Genomic DNA, 17,170 nt, shown 5'->3' with positions numbered 1-17,170 from the left:
CTGCAGGTGGCCAGGATTGTAATGGTCTCGGCACGAGGACATCCATGTCAGCGCTGCTGGATAGCCCTGTCTGTCACTGCCCATCCCTGCACGGCTTCTGCTGGGCTGTGCACTACCCCTTCCCCTTTGCAGCGAATGCTCCCCACCAGGCGCAGGCAGGGGAGCTCCAGCCGGACCGGGGGGACGGGCAGCAGGTTGAAGCTGCAGTGGCCACTGGAGAGGTCAAAGATCCCTGAGAGTCTGGGACTGATCTTGGAGACTGGGTGGCTTCCACATCCCTTCTAACTTTAAAGCTTGTCTATGTCACTTGCAAAAGTGGAATTTTGTGCCTGCTTTTCCTTCTGTAGGAGAAATGAAGGTCTGGGAAGTATACATTTCTGATACACACATTGCGGGAGATGCAAGTGTCATGCTTGTGGTTTTGCTGTAAAAATGTGTTATCCAGTATCCTCCTCTCTCTGCTTGCTGGGGTGCTGAGTACTTTCCCAGCCCTTAAGATAGAGGTGTTTGCACCTTTCATCTCACATCCTCATTAGGGGTTTGCATTCAATCTGTGCTAACAAAGTGAAAAAAAGGAAGGATCTGAAACCACTTGATTGGAAAAGCCCTTTGCTTCCCAGTTACACATGTTCAGTTTCTTGCCAGCATACTTCTAGGTTTCAGGCTGTGCAGAGAGTCAAAAAAGACTAAGAAGGGAGACAAAAATTCACATTGAACAAGGAGTTTCAAACCCTGTCTCCCAGCTGCCCACACCGAGTCTGTCTCTGCAGTGGGAATCCTTTCACCCGTGGGAGCAAGGAGCTGCTCAGGCTCAGCTGCCCCGATGCCAAGGCTGGGAGATGGCCCAGGGCGTGCGGGGCTGCGGGGCCTCACAGGGCACAGTGGGGCATCACAGGGCATCGCAGAGCATCACGACGCAGGAGCCCCTGGGCTGATCCTGCTCTCGTGCCCTCTTCAGTCCTTCTTAAAACACCCCTTGGGAGGCTTCAAGTCCTCCTTAAAGTACTTCCTGAGGTACTTGCCGCATGCCCCAGAAGGCAATAAACAACCCCAAAACAAAGAAAAAATGCTGAGGTCACTTGGGGTGGGAACGCCAGCTTGGTGTTGGGGTTCTTGGGGAAAGCAAAACACCTCCTGACGTGGAGGGCATCTGCAGAGGTGGGTTTTGGTTTGGGTCCCCCGGCTGAGCCACTGTGTCTCTCTTTTCTTCTTCACAGTGAAGGATTTGGACACCGAGAAGTACTTCCACTTGGTAAGTATCCCGCTCCTGGCTGGGGAGGCTGGTGGCTGCGTGGCAGGGGGCTGGGGACCGCTCTCCCCTCCTGCCCTCCCAGGGGAGTGCTGCTGGGGAGCAGAGCCATTGCTCCAGGACACCCGCTCTGCAGCACGGCACCGGCACACCAGGGGACAGGTCACAGCAGCGGCTCCGCTCCGCTCCCCTAGACCTCTCCTGCTGCCGTGACAGCAAGGACGCTGGCGGAGCATGGGCGGGCAGCATGGCCCAGCCCAGGGGGGCCGATGGGGCGCTGGAGGAAGGGCTCCTTGCAGCAGTGGAGGGGTGCCCATCTAATCTCCTGCGTATTTCAATGTATTTCATCTTTATGATGGCTGGCCGTTAACAGACAATGGAAGCTGTTGCTTTCATCCCTGCAAATGGGTGCCAAACAGGCCGTTTCGTCTCTGGCAGCAGCCGGTCCCTGCCGCGTTGGGGCAGGCAGGCCCCGGGCTGTGGTGAGCCCTCAGCCAGGCAGGGGGGCCAGGTTGTCCTCTGCCAGGCTGGCTGTTGGGGAGATGTCCCCCCAGAAGGTGGCAGCCTGGAAAGCACTGGGAGCAAAGAGGTGACCAGTCCGTCCCTGTGTGCGTGCAGTGATCCCTCGTCTCTCCTGCACTTAAGTCTATGGGTCCTGTTTTTTCAGTGTATGATGTGATGAAAGAGGAGCAAAGCTTCTCTGCCTTGCTGATATTAACTTAATTCACCTCTGTGGGCTGGAACGTCAGATGTGATGAACAAGCTGGATCAGGGCTCGTTAGTTTTCTTCAGAGGGGCTCAAAGAGGTGCAGAAAGGTTATCTGTAGACAAGCTTTAGTACTATGGGACATAATAAAAAATTACCAGGATGGCAAAGTAATTGTTGTGCCTGATCTAGCTGTCAGCAGCCACAGAGAGTTCAGGAGCGCAGTCGGAGCATGGCGCAGCACTGCCAGTAGCACCCCACACAGCCGTGGTCAAGTCACCTACCAGGAGCTCCTGGCATGCCGCCTGCTTCCCAGGGCTGGGGAGATTTATTAGTTCCTGCTTGTGCGCCATGCTGGAAGTATGAAGTGCTAAATGTTACTAAAAGCTGTTATGAAAAAAAGTGTTATGGACAACAACAATATTTTATAGCCTCATTTTTTTTTCTCTGCTAAACTTTCTGTGCTCAAATAGAGTACAAACACACAATGCATGCACGCGTGCGCACGCACACGCACGTACGCACAGAGCAAGGAGGGAGAAGGGACAGCAAACCGAATATGCACATGTGAACCAATGCCAAGATGGACTTAAATGGCTTGCTAGATCATTATAGAGCAGTAATTAACTGACCTGACCAGTGGAATATTTATTTTTGTTTCTGAAAAGGCCAGGGTAGGAATATTGGCTGATTGTTCTTGAGCTTTTTCCAAATCTAAGAAAAGCTGGTTTCCACGGAAGCCTTGTGCATTGCTTCTGGGAGCCTAAACTGCAGCCACACAGGAGTACTGCACAGAGACCAGGAAGGCGAGCAGACTAACATGCAAAGTGAGATTGATTGTTTCATTTTATTCATCTAGCTTGAGAGAGCAATAAAGAGCGCAAGAGAAACAAATGTCAGAAAAACTGAGTATTACGAATCACTTTTTTAAAGCCATATAAGGGTGTATTTATAACACAGTAACTGCTCTTTAATTGAATTTTATATGCAGTTGAAATTCTATACTTAAAGGAAAATTCAGTGTGACACTTCCGGAGAGGAGCGCTCTGAACATGTGTTTTATATCGGACTAGGTTCTCCCAACTGATGAATCAGTTGAACATAAGAAGTCCCACAGACAGAGCCATAGGAAGAAAGTCCTACCAGAGATCTACCTGACCAGGCTGCTCTCCACAAAGGTAGGAGGTGGGACGCCCTCGTTCGCAGCAGGTGGGATTATTGTTTGTGGTCTGTAGCAAGAAGCCTGCTCTAGGGAAGGAGCATGGTGGGGACGGTCACTCTTGAGGGGCAGTGTGACTCTTGTGTCCTGGACAGATGGAGCACGTTTAGCGAGTCTTCTGGGCACCACTGGCTCCTTGGGTTCCCTCCAGCTTTCCAGCTCGCCCTCTGAGCAGCAGTGCTGCTGCATGAAGCCCCACACGATCTCCCCAGGCTGGTCTGGGGTCTGTGCACATGAAAGGGATTGCTGGTCGCCTCAGGGCTCGTGATGCACAGTTTAGACGTGAACCCATCTCCCCAGCAAGAGATCCTGCTGGGAAGGGAGATGGAGATGCTCAGCTCGGGGGAATGTCTGTGCGATCTTAATTCAGATTTGAACTTCCCCACTCTCTGCGAGTGCTGAGCTCCAGCAGTTGGGCTCCCAGCCCATCTTTAATCCCAGCATGATGCCTCACTGGAGCAGAGATCACAAGAATGGCCAGCAGTCTCTAGTCTTCTTTGTATTTACTGTGCAGAACAATCACAGATGTGAGGTCCTAGCAGTAAGAAAGAAAATCTCAGTGCCAAAAGAAATTAAACACAAATGCAAGCTAATTATATCGCTATGCAGAAACAAACCTTTCCCTCCCTGCTTCAGCATCCCTTTTCTCCTCTGATTTGTCCAACTGGCAGCAAAGGATTTCCCCTTGTGCGCAGCAGTCGCAGCCCCTCACGCTGTTTTTCTGGGCTCGGGTGTTGCTGCTTTCCCCAGTCTCATCATGTGTGCTTGTCCCACAGGGCACGCTGCAGAAGTTTCTGGATGACTTGTTCAAAGCCATTCTCAGTATCCGAGATGATAAACCACCTGTGGCCGTGAAGTATTTCTTTGACTTCCTAGAGGAGCAAGCAGAGAAAAGAGGGATCACAGACCCTGACACTATGCACATCTGGAAGACCAACAGGTTTGGAAGAGGAAATCTCTTCTTTCTTTCCTTCCTTCCATCTCTCAGGAGCAGCAGCTGCAAAGCCTTGGTGTCCTGGGCTAATCGTTAGGTTGCTAAAAGTAGAAGAGGGACTTGGAAAACAGGAGGGGTGGAGGAGGGGTTGGCGAAATATGAGTCCAAACACAAGCTTGGAGAGCTTTGAACAAACACAGAGCTCAGGGGAATGGCAAGCTGGAAGAAGAGGCATAGGCAGATAAAGGGCAGAACGAACTGGCACACTAGTACAAATAATTAAAGGGAAAACAGAAGAGGGACGGGATGAGGGGAGACAGCAATGGTGTTAGCTCCAAGCACTGGAGATCTGAAACTGAGTCCCAAATCACGTCAGGTCTTAAAACATCATGAAGATTTTAAAAACAGCATGTTTGGCTCCATTTCATTTGCTTTCTGGCTTTTCAGCCCTTGGGGGCACTTCTCCCGACTTATCTCTGTAACCAAACTGAGACTCCAGGGTATTCACAGGACTCCAGGAGCTGGTGCTGTGACAGTAGCGTGCTGGCAGGCACTGCAGCACTGGGGACCAGCCAGGAGCGGTGCTGAGGGATGTGATGAGCAGTAGGAATGGGGTGGGGCAGCCAAAGCGAAGGGGGGAAATAGAGCAGGGGAGAAACCAGGAGATGTAACTGGGGAGAGCAGGGAGCTTGGAGGAAGCATTGAGGAGAGGCTCAGCGCTTCTGAGGCTGCAGGGACAGTAACCGTTTCCAGCCCAACATGTGAAAATTAAAAACAAATTTGGCTAGGATAGCAGGCATCCAGACACAACCATTGAGTTACAGATTTGCATATCCTTCATTACCTTTAATTGCCAGTAAAGCAAAGACTTATAGCAGCTTTCACTCCTCAGCTGCTGAGGGATGGTAGGAAGAGCGAGCAATATACTGAAACTGTGTTGTGGCCAAATGAGCAGTGAAATAACTGGAGGAGAAAATGATGAGAGAGCAGAAAAAAAGACACATGAAATGCATTTCACGGGGCCAGGCTTACCATCAGAACCAGATGACGATTACTGTTGCGGAAGAAGGAAAAGGAGCTGACACCATTGCTACAAAAATCAGCAAGTGGGGAAGCCTGATTCAATAGCTCCATGCAGGCAAACCTGCCAGTGTCTCTTCTGGACCACAGCTGGCTCAGGAAGCTGCTGAAGGAACAAGGGTATACTCTCACCTAGACAAGGCTGTACATGAAGTCTCCTGTCTGTGCCGCATGCTTCAGCCTGAAGAAATGTCTCTTCAGGGTGAAGATATGTGCCTGCTCCTCTAGCTAGGCAGAGGGTCGTACACTACCAGGATGTGATTAAATAGCAGAAGCCGGCTCCTCAGTTTTTTTCCTCTCTACTATTCGCTTTCTATCATCATCTTCCCTGCATTTCCTCCCCTCTCCCTCTGGAGTACAAAAATTCACCTGGTGTGTGTTCTTGGCTTGTTTCCCTCGCAGCTTACCTCTGAGGTTTTGGGTCAACATCCTGAAGAACCCCCAGTTCGTCTTTGACATTGACAAGACAGACCACATTGACGCCTGTCTCTCTGTGATAGCCCAGGCCTTCATTGACGCCTGCTCCCTGTCTGACCTGCAGCTGGGCAAGGTACCATCCAGAGAGGACATCTCACTCCTGCTCAGGCAGTCATAGACACAGACCAGTACGGGTGGGAAGGGACTGTCAGAGGTCACCCAGTCCAACCTCCCCCAGCAGTGGGGCTGGCTGGGAGCCACTTGCTCAGGGTCACGCAGTTGAGTTTTGGCTGGCTCCAAGGATGAGTTCTCCCCTCCCTTCCCCACCACTTTGTTCAGGCTTGAGCTTGAAATTTGCACCCCCTCTGTCACAAACAGCGGTCAGGGAGTGGGAACACACAGTCACAGGCAGGATGAACAAAGGGCAAGGCCCCAGCCTGGAAGGCTCGGAGGATGGAGGGAGACCCAGCCGCTGGCTTGTGCGCTCAGTGTTACCCAGTGGCCGTATTTGTCCTGCGGTCGCAGGCGAGCGCCCAGCTTACTCAGCGCAGTGTCTGTAACGCTTCCTGACGGGGCTGAGCGGGTGCACGAGCAGACGAATATTCTCTGTTGTTGGGTCGGGCAGGGGTGTAATGTACCAAGGCAAGCACGGGTGGGTGTCAGCTCTGCTCTGGGCACAGGCACCGGGCACAGGCAGACTCGGCACAGGAGCCCAGCTGTCTCAGTCAGGGCTGGTTTTCGGGACAGCATTAGCATAAAAATCCCATAACAGCAGCTGAGGGACAATGTAAAGTCCCAGTGGCAGGATGGAAAATGATGTAGCTTCAGGTGAAGCTTTAATCATCACTGTCAGTGGTTTCTGCACAGCCTCTCACCTGGGAGAGCCATGAGAAGCTCAGGAGGCAAGCTGAGCCTTTGTGAACATAGGCTAAGCCTGCCCAGGCGGCACAGACCCAACCTGGCTCATGTGGAGGTGTGGGGACTGCCCAGGGCCACCCCATTGACACCGTCAGCACCTGGGAAGCACTTGGGTGCTGCTGCAGCAGCCCTGCCGGCCAAGCAGTTGGTGCTCCTCTCTGGTGGCAGTGTCTCCATCACATGCTGGCCGCCTCTGGCACACGGTCAGAGCCCATCAGACCTAGCACACCTGCCTAGGGAGCTACGCCGGCTCTGAGTAAATGCGAGGCTGCACGGGCAATGTCTCCTCTCCCACCATCAGGCTCCCACGCACCATCCCGCGGGGCTGGGAGGCAGCGAGACGTCCAGTGCGCATGTTTTCTCTTCTCCCACTGGCTTGGCTGAGTGCAGCGTTGACATTTGAAACTTCCCGACATAAATAAGTTTTATTAAGAAATGCTGTAAATCATCCCCCGCCGCCCCCCCGCCCCAAGGGCTGGCAGCAGCCCAGCGTGTGACGTAGAGGGGACCCTACGGAGCGAGGGGCAGGAGGCGGGCGCTGCTCAGTGCATCCCCCAGACTGAGAGCAACAGGAAGCCTTCACTGGGAGAGGTTAATACTGGAGGAAGATCTAATGAGCGCTTGATTTTTTGTTTGTTTGGGTTTGGGACTTTTTTTTTGCATGTGTTACGAAACACCTACCATTTGTCCTTGTCAAGCTGTGGATAAGGGGAAGAGGGGTCAGCTGGAGTCAGACAGCAGATGGAAACATTTTTCAAGAATACAATAGCATAAGTGAAGGAATTGTTGAGTAATGTGGGAAGAATAAATCCTCAGCATAAAAATCAGCTTGCATATACACACAGTATATCACTGAATGTTTTCCAGGCTAGATTCTTCCCTGGGTTTCAGCATTTTGCTCTTGATACTGCAAATGTGAGAGCAGACTCAGACTCTGTACATCTACAGCATGCAAGCAGTTAATAAACCAGTACCCATACAGACAAATCAGACACAAATTAAAAAATAACTTAAAAAAGAGGCAGCATGCTTTTCTTTTGTGTTTCCAAGGGAAAAAAAAAATGTTGTGAGCAGGCTCTGTAACTTGGCTATATTCCTGTAATGCCTTGTCATTGGGTTTGAAAATAAACTGCTGTGGGATCTGATGGCACAGCCTGGTGCCCATTTCCCATTTCCCCTGCAGCATTAGCTACGCTACATATTGCAGCAGCAGATTGCAGTTACCCCGGGCTTCCTTATTTACTGCCCGATACAGCTGACGATGCTGCCTCCATGGCTAGAGCCCTGCCATGCTTTTCTCCTCTGAAGATCCTCCCTCCCCTCTCCACCTGTCAGAGCATCAGGGAGCAGTCCCGCACTCCAGTGTCGGGGCGGCAGGACACATTGATCTTACTCCCCTCCGTGTCCCCAAGCCTGGGGCTGTTTCCCTTTGGGATGCAACGCTGGTCCAGTCAGCCAAGTTCATTCCCGGGGTAATGATATCAGCGGGGCAGGATTGCCTTGAGGTTAAAATCATTCATGCTTGTGTTTGCAAGGAGTGCAAGCAGGGTTATGCCTTCACTGGTACAACCCGATCGTGTGGCTGGGAGGTTAAGACTGCTTTGTCCAAGCTGACATTAATCAAGAGAACTCAGTATTTTCTGTTAATTACTTCACATGCACTCAATATAGGCCAGGCAGGCTGGGTTAGCCAACGCAAAATAAATCAAAGCTACATGAAAAATCCAAGAGCAACATTTCAACTGACAAAGTTCAGCTTCTAAGAGAGCTTTGTTCTTCAGTTTAAATCAAGCTGGCTGCTCAAGAGACCAGAGTAAATGCATGCAGAAGCCCTTGCCTTGTTACCAATTTCCACACACAGAGCCACGGAGCACAAGTGTTTTAACTAACACACACAGTTGTGCTACACATGCTACTCATCTGCAGCGCATCACCTGGCAGCAAGCCACCTCGCCTGACCTTGTGCATGCTTTTTAGCCTGCCATTGCTGCAAATTAAAACACATTCACTTAGACCACCTTCACTGGCACTGTAGCTAACAAACGTTTTAACTCATGCTAGGAAGAATGGCAGAGGGACAGTGCTGTGGCTCCGCAGGCAGATGGTACCTGTCTGCAGCACCTTGATGTGCTTGAGCAAGCGCCTCTGTCATTAGCTGTTTTGTGCCTCGGTGCTGTCCCACCGCACTCCTGTCTGTGTAAAGCCAGGACCAAAGACATAGCTGTTTCCTGAACCCAGCTGTAGCTGAAGTCCATGTTTGATGGTTAGCACTTTGGTCAGACAAACAGGATAAAAATTTTTCCGCCAGGAACAATACAGTGCCTGATTTCAGTATCTCACCCTTGCTCTAGGACTCCCCGACCAATAAACTACTGTACGCCAAGGAGATCCCCGAGTATAGGAAGATAGTGCAGCGATACTACAAGCAAATCCACGACATGCCCCCGCTCAGCGAGCAGGAAATGAACGCCCACCTCGCGGAGGAGTCGCGGGTAAGGCGCGCTGGGCTGTGGCGGGTGGAGGGGGGCTCAGCCGGTGCGTGCCCCCGTGCCGGGGATGGGGCCAGGTCTGCAGGCTCGGTGCCCTGCCAGAGCAAGGAGCACCGAGCCTGCTCTGCTCTGGCTGACAGTGGGAGTCTGGGAGCGGCAGGGAACGCAGATAGGCTGCAATTAGCTACTGCTTAGATGCTGGAAGGAGCAAACACGAAAGGATATTTTGCTTCAAACTTCCACGCACAAACTTCATCTGACCTAATTCCAAGCATCTTCAATTACTGTCGGAGCTGCAGTAAACACTCATGAGTTAGCTTGAACCTAACTAGCTTTGGCACCACTGGGAGTTGAAAGCAAAATTCGGTGCCAAAGAGCCAGGAAGTTTGGAAAAGGATCTGCGCAGTCCTGAAGCCCCCCGGCCAGCTGGCCCCCGGGCACCAACTGCCTGGGCCAGCCCCGAGTCCCAGGCAGCCCGCTGGCAGTCGGCCCTGGCAGGCAGCCCAGGTGCGGGATGCCGGCCCTGGTACCAGCTACGGGAGCTGGCAGCCATGCTCCGGATCCGAGTCCTGCCAGCGATATGCCACAGCTTCCTCAAAATCAAACCATCTCCCCATGGCGTTTTAGCTTCAGCCACCAAGTGGGTTTTTTCCATTGGCATTCCTCTACCCAGCTCTTGCACTGCCCCATCCTTTGAAACAGCTTTGAGCACAGAAGGGTAAACAGTGCTATCAAGCGTGGGCATTTAAGGCTGGCTTTAAAAAGACTGAGACCGTTTCTGATGTAAGCAAATGCACCTTCCTTAAAGGAGTAAGTCAAAAGTCCATCTGCATCAATGCAACAGTAACAAAAATACCCAGGCAAAACCGTCTTTTAATCTAGTTAATGCCTGCTGATTGGGCTGGAACTCACTTCCTGCATCACGTTAATATTCCTCCCCTCTTTGTTCTGTCTTTATAAAGAAATACCGGAATGAATTCAACACCAACGTCGCCATGGCTGAGATATACAAATACGCCAAGAGATACCGCTCCCAGGTAAGTGGGTTCAGCTGCACTCAGGCCCCAGCATACCTGTGGAGGGAATAACGAGCAGTATGTTGTAACCGAGCGGTCAGACGCCTGCATCCAGTCCCGCAGAAAAGGGATTAACATTTTTTGCATAATCCCACACACATATGTAATACATGCACACACAGACGCACCTGCTCTCCTATCCCTTGGCTGACGACTTCTTAGAAGAGAAGGCCAGCTATTCCTGGTTGATTTTAACAGCATTTGGCTGGGCCGGACTGAAGCAGGGCTGCCCAATGTGTATACCCACAGATGCTTTCAGGAGGGCAGAGCATGCCGATACAGTCCACACCCAAAATAACTTGCCATCCGCCGCCCCCAGCTGAGGCAGCGGCCCTGGCTGGCTCCTCACCCCCTGTACCCCCATGCTGTGAGCTAGCTCTACACCGTGAGCTTTATTATTACAGTGGTTTTCAGTTGCATTCCCCTCCTGCCCCATTCCCCCACCCAGGGACTCGGCTGTGCTCTGGAGCAGCGGGAGGGTGCTGCGGTGTGGGAGCGCAGGGGCTGTGGGGCAGGGTGGGCTCTCCCTGTCAGAGGTCTGGCTGGGATGCAGGCTCAACAGGGCTGGCAGGGGGAGCTGGGCTGGCGGGTGGGCACCCCTGCCCACACCGCCTCAGCCGCCCACCTGCCCGTGTTTCTTGCAGATCGTGGCCGCCCTGGACACCAACCCCATGACGAAGCGCACCCAGCTCCAGCACAAGTTTGAGCAAGTGATTGCGCTCATGGAAGATAACATCTATGAGTGCTGCAGCGAAGCCTAGGCCGACTGCAGTCTTGGAAGTGACCTTCTCTGCAGTGCAGTGCCGTAGGGAACCTGCCTTCAGCCGCGGATACACCGTAGATCCACCATGGATCGCCTCCGCCAGGGTCATTCTCAAACCAGCTTTGGGGGGGAGTAGGCCTGGCCCGTGGCTGAAGGGCTCCCTCACCTAACAAGAAGCCACGAGACACCTTTCCGAGCAGCTCAAAAACCCTCTGGTCTGCACTGTGGCACCCATAATTTATTTGCTGCCAACCAGAAATGGAGACGTGACACTTGTGGCAAGCTCAGTTCAACACTTTCCTCTAATCAGCGCCCAAGCGGTTAGTGGCTCCCTGCATCCCCGTTTGTGGTTCTTCAGGACAAGAGACGGGGCTGCAGAAGCCCTAAGAACAGACGCAAAGCAGAAGGGTAGCCTCAGGGAGTAACGAGCAGAGACGGGAAAGGCCATCGGAGCAACGCCTGAGCTCCCTTCCACACCATCCTTCTGACATACTTGTTTTTCCAACACCAGGGACTCTATCAACTGTTCACTATCTGCTGCATTCTGTGTATTTTTGTGCCTTTTCATTTTTGTACTGTATGTGTAAACATAACCACTCCTCCATCTGAGACTTGGGCAACATGGGGAATTCAGGGCTGAGACAAAGCAGTTGCTTCCCAAGTAACTAAGGCATGGTGAAAGCACTTTATCCCCTAACAGAGACAGCTGTTACAGAGCTGGAGGGAGCGTGTTACCTGTTAGACAGCGTGGGAAGGGCTGCTCCCCCTTCCCCAGGTTCCCAGATCTGCATGCACAGTGAGCTGGAGTTGCAGTGGGTAGGCAAAATCCCCTAACGACCCACCTTTCAGCCAGCTGGTGACAGGCGTGGCTTCTGCCTAGAAGCAGAAGACCAGATGTAGTGGGTGAGAGGAAGGACTTCTGCCTCACGCTCCGGTCTCCCTGCCGTGCTGGCTGCGCACACATCTATGGCACTGCCCCAGCAACGCCGCTCGTGCCAACAAGGGTTAGCTCCTGCTGACAGCCCTCTGACAGAGGGCAGGCTTGAGCCATGTGCAGGGCAAAATGCCAGGTAGCATCTTCCCTCCCTCTGCCCCACGTGCTCCAGCATCTCCCTGCGATCATCACCACAAACGAGGTCAGTGCTACAGAGGTGTCTTCCGAAAGCAGCTTGTTCTGCTTGCTTCGGACCCAGCCCACCATGGTCACCTGAGAGCAACCAAGAGAGCGCAGTTTTGCTGCGTGTCTTTTTTTTGGCCCATACAGGCAAAGGGACTGGACCCCATCCCCTGGCAGCACGATGCTCTCGCAGGCCAGCAGAGCAGCTCCAGCACCCCAAGCTGCAAATAAAGGCAGAAAGTGTCCCACGCCTCCTTACACCAGGGTCAGTGAGCAGGGTCCCACTGCGCAGACATCGAAACTTCACTGCTGTCCTGCAGCATCTATGCTGGGGCAAACCCCCCGTCCCAGCTTGGTGGCCCATTCTCCTTTCTGCTGGCAACTTTGTCCTTTCTGCAGCTGGGGAGCTGTGACCACTCTGGTCTTCTCCAGCATCACGCAGGCCCCTCTGTAGAGGCTGGACTGCAGCTAATGCCACATGCTTGAAGCCAGCATTCACATGCAGGCAAAGGCAACCTGCCCGTGAAAGGTAAACCCAGATGTAGCCACCGCATTTTCAAACCGCCAAATAGAAAAGAAAAAAGAAAAAAAAAAAAAAAAAAAAAGAAAAAAGTTACTACCTCACTCCAGGCAGGGTCTAAGGTGAGCCTCCGTTACTCATCCAGCTGGCAAGGATGCAACCTGCTATTAGATGACTTTGGTCCACCAAAACTCCTCCTGGGTGACTCACTGCCATGGACAGGTGGCCTCCATCCCATCATTTGCAGTAATGCCACATTTGTCAGAAATTGGAACATCAGAATTGTGTATGTGTATATAGATATCTATTTTAAAACAAATGATAGACTTTATCCAGTATGTTAAAAGGGGGGGAGGGAGGGAGCAGAGGGAAAGGGGAAGAACAGAGTTTGTTCTTTTTTTTTTTTTTTTTTTTTTTTTTTAAAAAGAAGAGAACTACAAAAAAAGTACATACACTGTGGAGGTTTCAACGTCTTTGCTGAGGATGTGGATTCAGAATAGAAACTCTAAGAATGTAGCTGGGCTACATTTTATTTTAAAAGTGATTTCACAAAAAATCTTGACTTTTTTTTTTTTTCCTTTAGAAACTGTGAATAGCTGCCAGAGATATAGGCAGGCCCAGCACATGGAAGGCAAGGGTGAGAAGGACCAAGGTAGCAGAGAACGTTGAGGTTGGCTGGAGGTGGGAAGAGGTCCATGGAGCAATAGCGCCATGTTGTTACAAGGAAAGAATACAGGTGAGCCGACAGTATAGTTTGCCTCCAGGTGATGTCACTGGGCCATGTATCGGGGCCTGTTGCTTTATTATTTAATTTTTTCCAAAGCAAAAAAAAAAAAAAAAAAAGTAGTTGCTACAACCATTTTAAAGGAACAACTTCAACGGAGCAGAAGCTTGAGGGTTTGTAGTGTTGCCTTGAACCCCCGAGCCCTTTGTAACATGTTTTTAAACTTTGGCACGTGTTGTGGGTGTTGTGCCCTTACCTGCTGTGTAGTGGAAGTGGCAGACTCTTGGAAAAGCCTATCTTTGTAATAAAACAAGGTGCTGAAACCTGTGGAGTAAAGTTCCTGTCTGTGTGCACACAGAGGACACACGACATCGTGGAAGACACCCATCACTGCCGGCAAGGTCAGGCTGCTGTCCCTTGCCTAAGGACGGGGTGCCTCTCCTCCCATGCTCTCCACCACCCCGGCCTGCCGACCTCCGCGCTCACGCAGTGCAGAACACAGAAGCATGGGGAGGAGGACGGCTCTTGGGGGTGTGCAGCAAGCTTTGCGTGTACGAGAGGTACCATGCTCAGGGTTGGCAGCTCAGCTGATAACCACCTTGTTTCCATACAAGATGGGTTTTTACCTCTGTAGGCTGCAGAGCCCTGATTTCCTGCAGAGCACGCTGCGGCTGCACACCGCTGCCCCGACCTGGTACCATGGCTCCCACCAGAACAGGAGCTGGCACGGGAAGGGGAAGATTTGCGTGAGGACACAACCACACACCTGAACTGACCACACGCTGTGCTGCACACGTGAAGACCAGTAACACCACAGCAGCGCCCAGGGCCGGACACCCTTACCTCTGCCAGGTGCCGTCAGCCCACAGGACGGTCAGTGTCTTCTCCCAGCCCTGGGGAGCCCAGCGGCCGCTCTGCACCACAACTGCCACCAGCCCTCAAGGCTTCTGGCTTCAGTGCCACGACACCAGCCGCAGCCTGTAGGTCTTAATAACCATGGCATTGCTCAATCCTCTCTCTTCCACCTCCCCCCATAAAAGCTGCTCTTTCCAGGCACCAGCAGGATTTTCTTTTCCCACTAGAAAGCTGATTCTTAGTAAAGCTAAATCCAGCCATTAAATGATTTGGACTCTCTCAAAGTGAAGAGCCTCATGTTTCACACTGGGTGCCTGGTGAGAGAGGAGACAGCTCCTGCCCAGTTCTGTTACAGGACATTTCCATGCTAGGGACCAGTGCTTTGTGAGGTTAACCATCACTGAAGGGCCAGGTGAGCTCTGCTCAGTTATGTCCCTAGGGGGGACACAAGTTTTGGCTCCATTAAAGATGGATCAACATGGCCAAGGCTGAAGTTTAAAGAGAAGTTAGTTTGCTCAGCTCTTGCTTAAGCCCCAAAGCAAGGCCAGGAGCCTTGGAGGGCATTGGCAAGGCCAGCTGAAGATTAGCAAAATCCTCTTTAGGAAGAGAGTTTTACTTCCACTTATTTTTTCCTGCCCAGGAGGACTGTAACCCTTTGCATTATCAGGCTGACCTTCAGAATGGCTCCATTCTGTGCAGAGCAAGAGAAATTCAGGCATTTAAAGCTATTAAATGAAAGCGTTCATATGTTGACCCACAGGAGCTAGCAAGACAGGTTTAGAGGTGGGCACTGTGCCACTGATAGATAACAAGAGCACAAGTAATGCTGTAATCTACAGCAAACACCCCAAACTTTTTTTTGAGCCCTAAAACACTTCTATCTTCCTCTTAGAGCACAGGCAGTTCCCCCTGGTGCTGGGGACCCTTGCCCATGGCATGCACCCAGACCTGCTGCCCCAGCACTCCTGTAATCCCAGCTCAGCCAGGCATTAGCACAAGGGCAGCCAGGAGGGCAGAGGGCCAGATACCTACCCCACACTGAGGCTGCAGGCACCATGGCCTCACACTAGCAGGACTGGCCAAGTCCGAGCTTCACAGTGCCCAGGGGTGTCACCATGCTGTGCCCCATGGGTCCCAGGGCCCCCTGCCTGGGCCATCACTGCCAGCCTGCACAGACACTGCCCCCAAAGCCTGGCCCTGCTGGCTGCCAGGTGTGCCACTGCAGCCAGTGGCTGGGGACACAGAGGGCACCCCACCACGAGGGCAGGCATGGCAGGCAGCTGCCTGCAGCACCAGCTCACCACCATGCCACATGGGACAAGAGCTGGGGGATTTTGTCATTGGAAGATGGGAGTACAGGGGCAGAGACCCACGAGCAGGGCAGCAGTCATGCCATTCCATGAGTGCAGTGAAGCAGCTTTATTAACAGGAGGTGAACACAGAATTAAAACTTGTCCTGGGGACTAAAACTGACTCAGACCTTGAGGGCCTGGGCCCAGCTGGAAGCAGGGCTGGGCTCCCACAGGGAGCGGGGCCACCCAGTTCCCCTTACCGAGCCTTCCTGCCTGCTGGGGCGGGGGCTGCCTTCCGCAGCCTGGCCTCCCCCTGGCCGGCTCCTGGGGCTGCCTGGGGCTTCCTCGCCTTGCCTTGACCCTGCTTCGCCTTGGGGGCATCTTGCTGTACCACCTTGGGTGCCTTCCCCTTGCTCTTTCCCATTGGGGCCTTTCGGGACCCCTTTGCCCCAGCACCCACAGGGCTGCCACCATCGCCCGCTCCTGCACCCTCAGCAGCCGGAGCCGCAGGGGGCCCTGAACGCCCTTTGCCAGGGGCACGGGGGCGGCTGGCAGCCTGCAGGGTCTTCGCTCCATTGCTCCTGGGCTTCGCTGCTGCTGGCGGCCGGGCCTGGAGGGAAAAGAGCACCTCAGGCTGCTGCCCTGCCACAACCCGCCCAGCCTCACCCCTGGGCCCTACTCACCTCCGTGGGCTTTGCCCTCGGCTTCCGCTTCACTGCTGTCGGCTTCTCCTCCACAGTGCCTGTGGGAGAAGGGACAGTGGATGAGCCCAAGCAGGGGCCTCTCCACGGGGTCGGAGCAGCCCCGGGGGTGGCTCATGGCACCACCAGCCCTTTACCTTGCTGTCGCGCACCCGCCGCAGGGGCCCGGGGGGGCTTGGCGGTCCCTTTCCCTCCTGGCTTTGGGACCTGTCCTCTGTCAGGATCTGCCTGGCCTGGTGGCTGCTTGTGCCGCAGCTTCTCAGGGGCTAACTGGGGATAAGAGAGGGGTGAAAGTGGGGCCAGGCAGCACCTCAGCCCCCAGCCCCGCTGCTTCAGGGCAGGCACCCCCTGCTCACCTTGAAGCGGCCGGTGGCCCCCATGGCGGAGGAGTTGCGGGGCCGCACCAGGTCCCCACAGCTCAGCCCCTTGCTCAGCGCCCGCTTCAGCAGGTACTTGAGGCGGATGGGGTCCACAGTGGGGTACTTGGCCAGGATGAACTGCTTGATGGCAATGACAGAGGTGCCCTTCTTCTCATCCTGGGCCCGCAGCGCCTCAATGACCATGTGCAGGGTGGGGGGGTGTGGTGGCCGCCGGCCTCGGGCCAGCAGACCTGGGAGCCGGGCTGTGCTGGCAGCTTCAGCTGCTGGGAGAGGCAAGAGGCACCTCTTGGGACTTGGGCCCAGGCCGAGGCACTCACACCCCCTGAGGGCTGCAAAGCCCCTCTAGAAGCCAAGCAGCCACAACCTTGTTTATCCCCGCAGCCTCACAGGGACCGTGGCCACCAGAGCCCCAGCCCCACAGCAACTGGCAAACCCCTTACCTGGTTGAGGCTCCATGGCAGCACGTGCACACCAGCCTAAAGCTCTGGGCCCAGACAGTCCCAGCTCTGCTCACAGTACCACTGCCCCTACTCACAGGCTCAGTTCACTTCCAGCTAATTTATCTGATTAGCACCCTAACTGCAGGGGCTTGTTAGCAGCTGCTAATTGCTCTGGTTGCCCACCTGGTGGGAGCAGGTGGCGGGGAAGCCGAGTGCCTTTTGCCAAAGCTTTGCGAGGGGCTGGAGGGAGAAGGGGTACATCCAAGCAGAGGGTTTGGAGAGCGGCGAGA

General features: G+C 53.5%; 2 protein-coding genes across 2 annotated transcripts in view; one reads left to right on the top strand and one right to left on the bottom strand.

The window, feature by feature from the left end:
* Nucleotides 1-12,818, top strand: part of PLXND1 (plexin D1) — an 85,340-nt gene extending 72,522 nt beyond the window's left edge. Inside the window, exons 30-36 of the mRNA XM_082322201.1 lie at nt 1,218-1,252; nt 3,029-3,133; nt 3,951-4,114; nt 5,591-5,738; nt 8,875-9,015; nt 9,975-10,049; nt 10,733-12,818. Of these exons, the coding sequence (XP_082178327.1) occupies nt 1,218-1,252; nt 3,029-3,133; nt 3,951-4,114; nt 5,591-5,738; nt 8,875-9,015; nt 9,975-10,049; nt 10,733-10,849 (785 nt within the window). The 3' untranslated portion in view covers nt 10,850-12,818. The remainder of the gene's footprint in view (nt 1-1,217; nt 1,253-3,028; nt 3,134-3,950; nt 4,115-5,590; nt 5,739-8,874; nt 9,016-9,974; nt 10,050-10,732) is intronic.
* A 1,672-nt stretch (nt 12,819-14,490) lies between these two features.
* On the bottom strand, nt 14,491-16,896 carry H1-8 (H1.8 linker histone; the record flags this gene model as incomplete). The annotated part of the gene is made up of 5 exons (XM_082321247.1): nt 14,491-14,502; nt 16,043-16,101; nt 16,198-16,330; nt 16,417-16,703; nt 16,881-16,896. The coding sequence occupies 5 exons, from the start codon at nt 16,894-16,896 to the stop codon at nt 14,491-14,493; spliced, it is 507 nt and encodes a 168-aa protein (XP_082177373.1).
* Nucleotides 16,897-17,170: the final 274 nt, after the last annotated feature.

Source organism: Platalea leucorodia, assembly GCF_965183815.1.
Source record: "Platalea leucorodia genome assembly, chromosome: 9".
Lineage (NCBI taxonomy): Eukaryota > Metazoa > Chordata > Aves > Pelecaniformes > Threskiornithidae > Platalea > Platalea leucorodia.
This window is presented reverse-complemented; position numbering and strand designations above follow the sequence as displayed.